At 42.5% G+C, this 14,917-nt stretch overlaps 1 protein-coding gene across 2 annotated transcripts in view; it reads right to left on the reverse strand.

The window, feature by feature from the left end:
* The window catches only part of zbtb16a (zinc finger and BTB domain containing 16a), a 137,024-nt gene extending 124,032 nt beyond the window's left edge, over window positions 1-12,992 (reverse strand). The window contains exons 1-2 of one of the 2 annotated variants that reach the window (XM_027273360.1): window positions 12,864-12,992; window positions 8,248-9,574 (exon numbers count right to left, since the gene is read on the reverse strand). In XM_027273360.1, coding sequence (XP_027129161.1) covers window positions 8,248-9,485 — 1,238 coding nt within the window. In that variant the 5' untranslated portion in view covers window positions 9,486-9,574; window positions 12,864-12,992. Of the gene's footprint in view, window positions 1-8,247; window positions 9,575-12,101; window positions 12,575-12,863 lie in introns of those variants that run through there. The other variant, XM_027273361.1, reaches the window with a different exon arrangement.
* Between the last annotated feature and the right edge of the window lie 1,925 nt (window positions 12,993-14,917).

Raw genomic sequence — 14,917 nt, forward strand, 5'->3', positions numbered from 1 at the left:
TTTCAAAATGAGCCTCTGTATGAATTTAAATGTATAAAAACAGAAATTAAAAAAAAAAAGTGGTGAACAGCCCTTTAACATAGAAATTCACTGGTATGATTTACACCTCTAATGATATGTGTGTTTATTCTCTGACTCTCACTCTGTTTTCAGACATTCTTGCTCTTCAAGCAGACAAATCTCCCTTCAATTGAATCAACCCCCACCTCACATGCAGCCTGTGTGAGGGGGCCGGCCTATCCATCATCAGCTCTCTCCCTCTGGTAATCTCTCTGGGCGTCTTCGGTCAGCAAATACATAAATCAATTATGGTTTTAAGCTTTATGCCATGATTTACCCAACTGATCCCTCCTGGATTACAGCGGAGCTTAAAACGTGTCGGTCGGCACTAAAGCTCCAAGTCGCCTTGACATTCATTGCACTCCTGCCACGACGCTCACCAAGCTGCATGTCAGATGCCTGAAGTATAGATCAGGCTGACAGGCAGCTTAGTGATATGCCAAGACGTTCATCTTTGGTAATAAAATTTGGATTTCTTGGCATCCTAACCCATTGTAACTTAAATGTATCAATGGTTTTATCAACATCTGAGGGAGTAATATCCTGAAATTATGTACTAGTAAAAACACTTAAAATTGTGGACTGATCCTTCCAGCAACAGTGAATGATTGCAACCGAACTGTCAAGTTAGACGTGACATTGTTGGGTGACAGCCAATAAGAAACTGATAAATAAAAATGACTAATAAGGTGCTAGTGGCCTGTAAACTAACATGCTCATTGCTAAGTAGCATAAAATAGGAGGACGTGACTATTATCTTTAAAATTATATTATGACATATATTAATAAAAGTATTTACATTAAATTAATAGAGCAACCTATTCTCATGGCATCAACTTTGGTATGTAGATCTATGTATCCTACCAAACAATTCAGTACCCAATAAAAACCTCACAAATAATCCACACAAAACCTAAAAATCTGTATTTTTGTCAATGGGTGGTTAGTTTTAATTTATGTAACATGAATTATTTCAGTTATTTTTAGGCTAAATTAGTTTGAGACTTTCATCATGGTTCCCTCGACTTTAACGTAAAAATGTCCCAATTGAGCAGCTCACTTCCTCAAAGAGGTGATGTACTTTCATCTGCCTCAAGGGGTTACTTAAATTATTGCATCAATTTTTTTGTCCTCCTCTATGAAGTGGCTACATTAGTAAAGGATTTATGTTTCCAATATGTTTCACTGTATTTCCACTTAACGCACTGCCGCCAATGTTCGCATCGTAGAACCCGAACTGCTCATCATTCCTTGCTATTGTGATATCCTTAATTGCCACTGACTACTTTGTCAAGTTCACATCTTTTTAGCAATTCTAACCCACTATGCATTACCAATAACATTAATTATTGGAAGTTATTGGCAGTCAAGATCTTCCCAGCTTGTGAACATCTAGTTAGCACTAACCGAGCATTCACCTGTTGAGCAAACATGGTTCTTTGGGCTCTGATGAGGTGGATTAAAAGCTAACATGGTGCTACTCTGGCCTCGGTTTCCTACCTGAGAGCTCCTTTGTGACAGGTGATGGTGGAGAGAATGGGGGGTAATTTTTATGACCAGCTTCTTAGCGTGCTGGTATCACTCCATTGGGGCCCCTTGCCAATCTCTGGCAAACCATTCAAGTGGCAACAAAGAGGCTAATTAGAAGCTCTCTCGCTGGAAGCCCGCGGAGGGCTCTGGTTTGATACTTCCCAGGGAGGCTAGGGGGCCTCTGAGGTGGCAGTGGCAGCTTTTTCACACACACATACACTCACACACACACACACACACAGGACATTTGTGAGCACACTTGGGTTGGCCCTTTGGCTCTAACACATTTGCTCATTGTGGCCATCCTCCCCATGGTCTGCAAGAGCAATAGAATCAGAGAGGGGGAACCGACACATCTTCTTTCATGTGGCGGGGACCCAGAGAGGGGATGCTAATGGGATATCGATGGGATTAGAACCCTGAGCGTTCAGGACCAGGAGAACAGAGGCAGGGCTCTATGAACTAGAACTAAAACCCACTCACCTTTAAGGCCAGATCATTCTATTCTATTGACTTTTTCTTTTTTAAATGGGAAAGCTAACAATGACGTCTGCACTTTAATACAGTAAAAAGAGAAGGTAATAAAGTTTTTCTTTTTTTTTAACACTATTAAAGCATTCTCCCTGCTGAAATTCACCCACTGTGTATTTACAGAGAAACAGTGGCACAACCTCTCCCCCTGCCACCAGTCACAGCAGCTTCTGGGAGTAGAGATACACATCAGGAAGTTAAAACCGATAACACATTTGCATGTCACCTGATAACTGGCTGTAATTAGTACTCCCCTTGAGCCCCCTCACACCACACACCCACCCCATGACAAAACAACAGCAAAAAAATAAAAAAATAAAAAAATAAATAATAAAAAAACCCACACGCTTACATGGACACACACAAGACCAACTTCCAGTACAGTATGTTATCCTTATCCCTCCCTCCAGACCACAAGGCCCCCACAGGGACAAAAGATAGGGGCCTCAGTGTGTTCGTTTCATAGCAGCCCCTGCCAAACCGCATCAGCAAAGGCCACGTCTGCCGAGCGCTGTTAGCCACACAGAGGCAGCTGGTCGCACCAAGTCAAGCTGCTAACTTTTATTGCACAAGCACCTCCCTCTACTCTTATCTCAGAGAGGGAGGCGATCTAATCAGCCTACAGATTAGATGGCTATTGCCATAGCCACTGCCTAGATATTAGACCCTTTTCTCTCTATGTTGCCCTTCTGTTTTTCCCTCCTTCTTGTTTCAAAAAGCATCTCAGTTCCTTCTAAAATAGCATCTCCACCAGACACAAGATGACGGCCCACCACCTGACGACACTGGACGACAATAAAATGCTTGATCTGTACGAAGGTTTGTGTGCGTGTGTGTATGTGTGTGCGTGTAGTCCATTCCACATGATGTAACCCCCTGTGTTAAGTCTTTAATCGATACATCTCCCTATCCTGACAGTGAGGACAGAGCCCAGATCTGAGATCAGAGCGATGGCAGTGTAAATCTTTACGGTTCAACCAGAGCCTTTTAAAGCCTGTCTATAATTGGGCCTCAGCCAGCAGCTGCCTTGGCTGCGTCTATCACCGTGGGCCCGGTCAAAGCACCAGTTCCTTGGGGGCATAAACAAACACCTCACCTCCACTAAGGGCAAAAAAAGCACCTGTGTGAGGATAAAAAGAAAGACGATGTGGCAGCCAGATTTGAATAAGTCCTCTGCTGTTGTCTGTGGTTGAGGTATTTTTTGGAGAGGAGTTTTCGTTGAGTGAGGCTTTTTTGTGCTATTGGATTATTACACCAACATGTACTGTACCACTGAGTGCAAGCCGGGGAGACTTAGCTGACTGAGTGATTTCAAATAGAGGGTAATCCACTGCCATGTAATGGATGCTTTGTTGCCGGGCTTCTTTGAGGAAGCAGGAAAATGCTCACACAGTTTTACAGGTCAGGATCATAAGCTTGAAGCTGGTTTAGTTTTATTTTGGGTTTATTTCAGTCCAAAGGTGATATACTGTATGAGAGCAAGACAAACAAACAATGAAGCACACATCTGACTACCTACTTCAAAACACACACTATCATCCATAATTTTTTCCAAAATGCTGGCACAGTTCATTCCTCCTATACAGAGAAACCCTCTCCAACGTTGAGTAGAGAAACCTAAAACACTGATATAAGACACGGACAGCAGTAAATGCACAGCGGCGGGTGCACACAATTCTGCACATATTACATTAGGTGTCTGAGTATGTGGACATGTTCCACACATTCACCCTAAAACTTAAATTGGAACCTCTCCACGACATGTTTTTATTTTTATTTTCTACCACGTGTGCAGTCAGAGCTCTCAAACATTTTGTGGATACAAATTTGCCTTAGCAGTGCTTGCCTGTCGCTGTGCCTTCCATTTAGGTAGACAGTGGAAAGAATACAGACAGAAAAGTTGCTGCAAGTTGATCATAAGACTTGCTGCCACATCACATGCACTGTGTTGCTTTTGGTGACTGTTTCACCGTCAGCTCAGTGCTGTTTGATGATAGTGGCAGCTATGGGTGCAGCAATTCAAATCCCTCGAGGCTTCTGAAGCATCGATTTGACCACCACATCTTGGTTGTTAAATGGAGCCACAGAAACCAAATTTGGTCAAAGAGGGTGGAGTGGAGCTGACTGACAGCTCATTGTGAACCTGTCAATCAAGCAAACAGTAAAATATTCAAAATTGCAACACGTGATAGAAAATGATAATACTTATCAGGATCATGGTTTGCCGTTCCAAAAGATCTTTTAAAGTAAATATTATGCAAGTACAGATTTTCTGAAGCCAACATCTACGAACCTTTTGCTGCCACTTACATAACTTGCAATCACAGTGGCCATTTACTCAGTTGCTTATGGTGTGAATGTCTAGTAAGAAACCAATGGTTAATGGTTGATAGTGGCCAAAGCACACTAGTATCAGTGTGTAGGGAATCAACTTGTATACCTTCCACTGGCCTCACCTCAACGCAAGGTATATGTGTGTGTGCATACATCTTTATCACCTGCAACAAACGCTATGGGCCGCTATCTGGACTCAATCTGCTCTCGGTTTACTGAGGAGGAGTGCCATGGGTTATCTGTCCCTCTGATATGCACAGATAAGGGCCTTGGGCCCACTGTTTAAACACCTGGGGCCCGGGGTATTAAAGCGCCCTCCGCACCCCTTTGCCACAAAAGGAGAGGAAATGGAAGAGTGAGCGCTGGCTGCTACTGCTGCTGAGGGAAATGTGTGTTACAAGAAATGAACACATGAGTGTGTGCGCGTGCAGAGGTTAATGCTGGGGTGATTATTTCCACCGCCCCCACCTAGTACCCAAATAGTATACCCATCAATAATAAAAAAAATCATGAGCCAAAACAGAGAGGAAGGAATTCATTGACTTATTTGAGTCATTCCCCTTCAAAAAAAAAAAAACTGTATTATGAAAAGACAGGGTTAAAGCATTGATGGTTATCAGTAATGTTTAACGGCTATATACTGGAAAAGCTCTCCTTTAAAATAGGCTCTTTTTTCACTTATGTGATGTACATTACAGCGAGGGTCAGTCATTTGCATGAGAATGGACGATTAAGTGAAAGAGATAAACCCAAGGCTAGTTCCCGTGAATTGGATGCTGTGTTTGGAATACCAAGCAGTGGAGGTTTTTTTTTTTTTTCTTCTTTCCCCCGCAAGTGCAGAATTAGCCCCGTGCATCATGCATTTATTTTCCCAATAATCACTTAGGTCCTTCCTGTGTTGATTATTTTCTCAGTGCAAGGGTTACTAAAATATTGCTGTAATCCTGTCTCCCTGAAGCGGTAACAACACTCACCCTGGGCTTCCTTTAAGAAATAAATCTAAGGCTTGTCAGTGGGGAGGTGGTGGGGTGAGTTGCTGGAGAAGAGAAGGCGGGGATGGTTATTGTGGTCAGATGGGGATTGCTTAGATGCAGTCAATGGAAGCTCTATGGCACCTATAAAGTGTGGCCCTTCATGGAGCTTCATACATTTCTTTGGATAGAGCTGGATATCACTTCAAATGTTTCTCTGAGTTCCATTACTAATACCACAACAATATGTCTTTGATACTTTAAAGATGTTGACTAAATATAAGCAGCTATACAATAACTTAACCCAAATCATCTAAGATTAGCAAAATTTTGATCTGATTGATGAGTCGTGTGACCAAAGAATAAGTAAAAATGCCAAATCTGATCAGATGTATTTTGTGGTTTCGACATCCATCCCTACTTCAAAGTAGCATTTCTTGTGCTTACACTTCTTATTGGTATACATTTCTATATCCCATAAGTGGCTCAATTCACACACCACTCGTGTAGCCATTATACAATGTATTCAGTCTTGGTGCAGGGTTCTTTATGATATAATCCAGGGCACAGAGGAATGAAAGGGAGCAGAGACTAAATTTATACAGGAAGTGGGTACTTTCTGGTGCATTCATTTTAACATAGACGCGCACACACAGACACCTCACACCAACGACCTGTGCAACATCTGGAAACAATTACACTCATGTTTGACTTGACCTGTGTGCACCATGTGAACTCTGCCAACTTTTTTGTGTGTTTGTTGCAGAGGCAGCGGTGACCCTGACACAGTGGCTGTGGGGAAATGATGTGTAATTAGTCGGAGGGAACACGACTCCACTCGTCTGAAATAAAACTTCTTGTATTCACATCAAAAGAATCAGGCAGCCTGACAGGCTGTACACAGAAAAAAAAAAAAAAAAGCAAAGCATTTGATATGCTATCAAATGACCCACATTGGAATTTGTGAGGACATGAAGAGCGTCTGAATTATCAAGCATCTCAGGGTAGCACAGCAGACCTTTCATGTGCGGACAGCAAAGCAGACAGCGGATGATGCAATGTTTGATTTCTACACTTCAGGAGGCTGTCAGGACAGCACGTACAATATTAAACAGTGTCGTGTCGGTGTATCAACCAGTCTAAATTAACCCATTAGTATGCTACAGGGCGAAGCGGGAAGATCAATGCATGAAACGGTTTGGAAATCTCCTTTGATACAAGATTTCCCAGCTTGAGCGAATTGATGAAATTCCTCTTGAAACACAGGCAACCATTTCACACGCCAGACTTCTCTCAAGACAGAGACTAGTGGAGCCTGTCCTTTAACACAGTGGTCCTACGTTAATGCATCTCACACAGAGTGTATTTTAAAACTGTTGTTAAAGGATGCAAAGGAAAGAGTTGATAAAAAGCAACTCAAAGTTCGCTTCTACCATTGCTGATTTCTTTCTCCATGCAGAAATTTCAGTTTTTCCATTTTCATTTCCATTCAATGAATAATGAGCATTCATTCATCACAAAGGCCGCACAAATTTGTACACTTAAAAATAAAATGAAGTAACACTGCACAATAGTGTAAGTCTGAAAACAAATACACTTCTCTTTGGGGTAAAAGACATTCTGTAATATTCAGTATTTTTAAAGACAACACTTTAGACAGATTTAGAAACTGAAGAGCACGGACAGAATCAAACCGGCTCTTGCATACTAAGATACTGGCTCAAGCATGAGGGGATGGGTGATGGGGTTCAAAACCTCAAGTGAACTTTAACCACTGCGCATTCCTATTGATTTAAGCAAACATTACAGGGTGAGAAGGTGGCCTTCAAGTTAAAAAAAAAAAAAAAAAGCCTCCAGTCACAAATCACAAAAAAACACTTCAACTGTGCAAAATTCACAAAGAAGTGCTACAAGCGCATTCGACAAGGTGCACGATTGGGCTGATATAATTTGACAGATGTAGATAAACACAAAACTACAGTTTTGAAAAAATCTACAGGTCGCTTTTTAGTCAAGAGGAAAGTTTCCAGGCTTTAAGATGTATTTATGTTCATTGATTGATATAGCACTGCGCTGGTTTACTGCCACTCCCCTGTCCTAGAACTACCTCCCTGTCTCAAAACCCAGGTTCAGCACTCATTTCCTGGGCTGACCGTCTACTCCAATTATCGAGCTAATAAGGGCCCCCCTTGTGCAGTTATTGGAAAGGGGAGGTGAGTCGGGTGCAGAATGAGGGGGTACCACTTTGGTAAGTGTGTGTGATAGCTGCCGCCCACATCTTGTAAGATGTGACTAATGGCCTTAGACAATGTTACGACAGCACTGCTTCGGCAGTCACCTGGGCAGGCTTGGCAGTTATTGAAGAGATCTCTGGGCCTGAGCCACAGCGCTGTGGTTTATGTCTGTCAAAGGACAGCACTTACTCATATATTACAGATGTGTGGATGGGTTATTTTCATAGTTGTCATAATCACTGACACACGTAATGAGAGGCGTTAGCTTAAGAAAGCAAGCTGAAAACAAAACAACCACAATTCCCCCTATTCTCCTTCAAACAACTCTTAAAAATACGTACGGTACTTGATTAGCCAAAAACAGGTAACTTATACATTGGAAAGCCTTATAATTGAGTCTCTAATACCCATAGCAGTAATAAAACTAATATATTAATGTGGACTTCTGGTGCCAAACAACATTAGATTTTCCCTTTCTGCTGCACAGAAATCTTGCATGAACTTGAATTAAAAATGTGATTAGTTAAAAACAAAAAAAGGCCAGAAGAACTGGCAAACATCTACAGAAAAAAGCTAATTTGGCTTACCTGTGCTGCTCCACAGCTTCGTTATCTGGTAGTTCTGCACCGCAAACATTGCAACGTTCATGCTGGTTCCTGCTGTCTGGTTTCATGCCCACTGCCAGCTCTCCGAGCTTGCTGAAGAATTCTCTCTGGATGAAGCTCTGAGGCAGGAGTCCCCCGTAGGCACTGAAGTCCATAGACATAGCCAGGGCTGGGGACATGGGGAGAGTGGAGGCCATGGATACCGGCATGGACATGATGGCATCTGATTTATGATTGACAGGAAGGGAGTACAGTGAGGCCAGATGTTTCTCCGTCATTCCTGCCATTGCTTCCAGCCCCATTTGACTGACTTCAGCTTGAGGGTCGCCCATGCCTTCATCGCGGACGTAATGTAGCTCACGGGCACTGGTGATAACGCTGCTCCTGGTTGGTGTTCCTGGACCGTCTCGGTTCCTGTCCTCCCCGCTTCGCTCTCCATTGCTGGAAGCACTGGACTCCATGTTTGGAGGGCTTTCATGGCCGTTGCCACCCATGTCCACTTGCATCATTTCTGTCTTGATCTCAGTCATCAGTTGGTGGGAGTTGCCGTGGACAAGTTGTTCACCACCAAAACCCTGCTGGAGCAGAGACTGGCCGATGCTCATCAGGCTATCCACAGCAGCTTTGGTGGGACTCAGGGTAGAGACACTGAAAGAGGTGGAAACAGAGGGACTCTGGTCCACCATGCCACCCATGACAGAGAGTTGCTGAGTACCTGACAGATAAGCACTCTCCATGGAATTCTTTTTGGAGTTCTTGGCTCCATTGTGGCCTTTGCGCTCATCATCCTCTTCTGTGCCCCCATCATTAACATTGACCTCCACATCGTTCTCATCTGAGGACTGGATGGTTTCCAGGATCTTGAGGCATTGCTCTTCTAAGTATTCAATCTCCAGGATCTCTGCTGCATACAGAAGGTCATCTAAGTCCTCCACCTTGGCCTGGAGCGTGGCAGTGTAAGCATACTCCAAAATCTGCTGAAAAGTCTTTGGTGAAAGAAAGTCCAGGGTGTAATGCTGGCTGCTGCGGTGGAAGAGGATCTCAAACATTTTGCTTGTGCAGGCTAGCACAGTCCGGTGAGCGTGGAACTCCTGGCTGTCTACCATGATGACCACGTCACACAGAGTCCCAGCCAGACGCATCTGGTTAGCCTTCTGCAGCAGGGCAGTGGGGTGGTTGGGGTTCTGGAGCTGGATCATACCCATTTTAGTTAAATCCATTATGTCGATGCAATCTACGAGGCCGACTCATGAGGCTTGCCTTCCCCGCTCAGCAGTGTTTTTAGCTATCTTTGTAAACAAGATCAAACCTGAATGGAGAAACACAATGGGAAAAAAAAGATCAGTTCTGATGCAACAGCTACAATGTTTTACAGAGCAGACCAAATGATCTTTACACTTTCCAATTTAAACACCCCCTTTTTTAAAAATTTATTGCAAAAAGAAAAATGTATAAAATTTCCAAATTGTCATCATTCCCAAAAGTATATAATGTGCATCAATTAATTGCATTTTAAAAATAAAAATGTCATGAATTTATTTGTCAGTCAATCTGGTTAAAATACACCACTATTTATTTTGTGAATGGCAAATGTGAAGTGAGTCGAGTTTCAAATTGCAAATATCCTGCAGGGATGGTAAACACTCTGTGCAGAGGCATTGTTCTTAAAATCAGCGGAGAGTATTGACTGTAGATTTCTGAAGGGAGACAATTTGTAAGCCGTCCAACAGGCTCACCCTGCATACCAATCAGTCCAACATATGTTATGTTAAAAAGATGTCTTCATTTAGCTATCTGATGGGGATGTACACGCCGCTAAACAAGTGTGAATTGTGGTTTTTCACTGCTGCTTGGCTCACAAAGACCTTCAGCAGCCTTTCTGAAATTAAATAGCATCTTACTCAGTATTCCCATCACAGACGGGAGCAGAGAGCAGCGGCCAGAAATGGATGGAAAGGAAAGCAGGACGAGGCAAAAGCACACAATGCTGCAGCACCAAACACCCTGCTCTACTCTTATTGTCGAATATCCAAATGAATGATTGTTTCTGTAACTGCTGTTAACTTGATTATCCAAGTTAACAGAACAACATGTTGCTCCATCTCATATCTACAGCATACTTTGACCTAAACTAAAATAATGAACTAAATTAAATAGTCTCACCACTATTGTGTACTTTAAATCAATGTGACTCCTGTTAACATTATTCAACTAATTATTATGACCTACTCTGCAACAATGCTCTCCTCATTACAACAATTAAATAAACAGTCTTGCCACTCAGCCTATACATATATAAACTCTAAATGAATGAATGGCTACCAGCTAAGTGCCTCTATTGACCCACATCCTTGATGAGCTCATTGATGTCTAATTTTTATTCACTCAATCTGCTCAATATATGAGGTTTGGAATGTCCATAATTTTCTGTTTAGGAAAAAAAAAATGCATTCAAGTTCTCGATAACTTAAATTTCACAATCTTCAGTTCCATCCTCAGAGAGCTTATTTTAACAAAACAAGGAATGAAAAGAGAAGTTTGTGAGCACTTCTTTTCTTCCCTCTCTGCGTGAGAACAATACGCACACACACACACACACGGAAAAAGGAGGAAATATTATCAGCCCTACAGTTTGACGACGGTTAAAAAAAAGAAAAAAAGAAAAACTGAATATCAATAATTCCCCAGATTTGAAAGCTTACTTTAAAAATTAAACTACAATCACACAAGACTAAATGAGAATATTCAGAGGAAAGGATGTTGGCAGCTATTGTTTGCGGTGATGATCATGGAAAATAAATAGTCTTGCCGGCTTTTGGGACGCTGGACAGTTTGTCTTTTCGGCAGGTTGATAAAATCAATATAGTAGGGTAGGTAATGATGGAACCACAGGTTCTCATCTAACTGAGCTCAGCCTCTCAGTCAACAGAGGTCATGCCTAAAACCCGACATTATCTTTATTACAGGTAGACGATGCCAATAGCTGCGATTTATGGCCCCATATATACGATCAATGCTTGACGCGCTCTGTGGGCTATCAACCAAGCTGCGGCTTCACTGGGACATAATGTAAAGTTGATGTTTGGGGACTTTATCGCGTCTTTTTTAGCTCTCTATAAAAAAAAAAAAAAAAAAAAGGACAGAGCTACGCGCGTCTAGACAGCGTTAATATTGGCCAGTCGCACCAGACAAATTATACAGAGCGCTATGCATTATGCAAAACATCACGCACTACATTAAGTAGCCTACTACATTAAAACCAGGGGAGATTTTCCCCTCACAGGACGACAATGTAGACCGCTGACAATAACCACATTAAAAAAAGGCCGACTCCACAGAAAGGCAGCATAATCAATCTGATCACGAGTTGTCTGCCATAACGCGCCTTGGCGACCCAGCCACAACAAGAATAAACAGCATTCAATATTCCAGACCATGAGCCACACTGACAGACACAAATGTGGAAGAAAGCAAAATGGTACAGCGTCTCTGAGGAGGTGGAGGTGGAAGTGTGTGTGTGGGGGGGTGTTCAATCAGAGACATTGAGCGTGCTAAAAAAGTATACACGAGACAGACAGCTGCCAGAATCTCTCGCCGATTCAAGCCAGGCTTTTCTCCTCCTGATCCACGCACAGGTGGACTTTGTTTGAGGCAGGGTGAAATACTCAAATAGCCTACTGGCTGTGTGCAATTAAAGAGAAGGAGGCATGATTTAGAGAAAGGTGCCTAAGAAAGGGATCAAGACACATATACAAAAAAAAAAGAGTGAAAGCGGGAAGAGAGGGATCAGACAGTCTCGATAACAAATCAATTTGCCATTGCATCTGTTCACCCACCTCACAGTACGCTGAGCGTGCTACTGCAAGGCGATTACTGCTAACCAATCAAACATCTAGTTGCCTGTCAAACAATTGTAGTCTGTCTGTACAGTGACTGGATCTGAGGGCTTGTTTCGAGATTAAAGACCAGTGTCCCCAGTCCTCATCATGATGTCATCACGGCTAAATGAGCCACACTGGTGCGTCTGGAGACACAAGGACGGGCAACAGTGTCGCTGTCTAAAAAAAAAAAAATTGCACAATTTCCATCAAAACGAGCGAACGCGATTTCTCCAGTAAAGTCACATGGAGCGGGGCGTCATATGTTGTCTGGCTCCCGGTGAAACAGCCAGACCTCACGTCCTCTGGCTGCGATCCCCAGCATACTAAACCAGACCGAGAGAAGATGGGAAGAAGGAGGAGGAGGAGGAGGGTGGGGGTTACGTCAACCTTAACATAGACTCTACAATAGACTAACGTGCGTTAATGCAAACTTCAACACCTTGCAGCGCAATCAGGTAAACACTTGTTTTCATCCAGCGCTCCGGTGCGCAGATCCAACTTGCGTGCCAAAGTCGCGTTTGCTGTTAACTTCAGCATGAGGTTGAACGGGGACAAGCAGAAACGATCTCCCCCCCCGTCAGTGCTATAAATGCATCAAAACATCCACATGGTGAATGAAAGTACACAGAGAAAACAGTGGTAGACGCATGCAGAGTAGCGGGTCTGGCACTTGTCGCCGGGAAACTGCAGCTGCGTTTAGCCCGGTTTGGTACTCACCTAAGTTGCACGTTTTGATTCCGTATAGTGTAGGGGGAGTGGGGCTACAGCATAGTAAGGCAGTTCGCAGTACCCGCTCTCTCAACACGCACTAACTCCTTTCTTCTCTCGCCTTAGCAAATCAACACGGCGCTGACGTCAACGCAGCCAGTCAGCCAGACGAGCAGCAGGCAGGCGGGCAGCCGGCGCTGCGCTCCAGTCCATACAAACACTAAGAAAGTGAGACACCTAGGGGGCTGTCTCATGTCAAACGGCTGTGTTACAGTATGGTAGTGAAAGGTGAGCGACACTGCCCTCCCTCCAGCTGTTTGAATGTACATACAGCCTACAGATATACTCAAACTCCAGCCAAGAGGGGATGACTTAGTCTAATGTTTTGTAGTCCTATAGGAGAAATCAAGTATGGACACTCCTGAAGCCCCCTCTAACCATTTTCAATCCAATACATTGATACCTGTGATTGAGTGGCAGCAGAGCAGAGGGCACAGGTGAATTACATTTCCATCAGTCAACACTGTTTAACATTTGAACACACCTAACGTAGTGTAAAATGACAGAATTGATCCTCTTAAGATGCTCTGTGTGATTCATTTCGGTCAAGTGACATGCAAAGGTTTTTATTGAGTTCTGAAATGTGATTTTCTTACTATCACAGCTTCTAAAATAAAATCTCAATTCTATCGGAAACTTGTTTTAAGATGCCGACACTAAAAACCAAAGAAAATAACCTCTACTGGAAACTAGTGTCGGTTCTTTTATTTCTTTCCAAAAACAGATCTTGTGATCAATATAGAGAATGTCCTTTAGTTGGATGGTTTTTTGCAGTGCATGAACAACCCTTAATTGTTTCTCAGCATAGCTTTAATTTTCCTCTTCCCTTTTCCTGTTCACACCTCATTATTGTTTGGCCTGATGTAACTCTCTGAGTCTTTTACTACTTTTCTTTACCAGTGGATTGATTTGATTATGTTTTTTTCATTCTATTGTTATGTTCCCTTTAAAGCAATACTATGTACCTTTTCTACAATAAATTATCTTGATACTACACTGATATATAATCAGTTGAATGCTTTCTGTTATTCCCACTCTGCACCCCGTACACCTGTTCTCACACTATGTAACTTTGTGTGATCATCCACAAGAAGTACGTAATACTTTATGACACTAGTCGCACACCATAAAATACTGATTTTGGTGAAACTGGATCATATTTTATGGAGAAAATGTTTTCTGTTTGGACAGTAAACTACTGCGATCTATAACTTCTGTTAGCTGATGTTAGTTCAGTTTGTTAGCCGGGCCGCCTGGACTGTGAGCTCAGAGTTCTGGTGGGTGTTAGTGTTTTGTGTAGTGGTGTTTCAGACCACCGAGATGAGGAGATTTTTGGGGCCTGGTCCCGGGCAAATGATGGGAAATGGAGCTTGTGTTCCAGAACTGGAGCTGGGCAAGTGGTCAAAGCCTCTGACAGGTACTGAGCTGGGCTTCTTGCTGTCACACCAGTAAGTAATATTAGTTGGCTGCTATGTCTTGTGTTGTTGACCTTGCTTGATGTTTGGCTCTAGTTTTTGACCATAAGTAATATAATCATGACAAATTGGCTTCATTAATCCCCAAATCTTTATCTGACTCCACAAGCAAGACTTTTTTTTTTATTATCTGGTGAAATATCTCAACATCTACTGGATAAATTAGCAAATAAATTATGATTTATAGATGATGTATGTATTTTGGTTTCCCCCTTGAGTTTTGAGGTTTGTCTAAAAAATATATATATCTTCTGCTAACATGCTCACATAAATATTATAAATTGCAGATAAAATACATGCATAAATGATTTTGGTCAATGGTTCAGGCACACACTTCAGCCAGAAAGGAAATACTGAAGTTACATAGAATACATCCGCCACTGACTGACTGGAAAAACCCAACAGGTAAAAATAAACACTCATTGCTGAGTGTCTAATATGAGGATCTTTGCAACACAACAGCAGTAAGACCAAGAAGCTGAGAGAGTCTCATCACATGGGACGATGAGTTTAGTCACCTCTGTTCTT

This window comes from Larimichthys crocea, chromosome XXII, assembly GCF_000972845.2.
Source record: "Larimichthys crocea isolate SSNF chromosome XXII, L_crocea_2.0, whole genome shotgun sequence".
Classification (NCBI taxonomy): Eukaryota; Metazoa; Chordata; class Actinopteri; family Sciaenidae; genus Larimichthys; species Larimichthys crocea.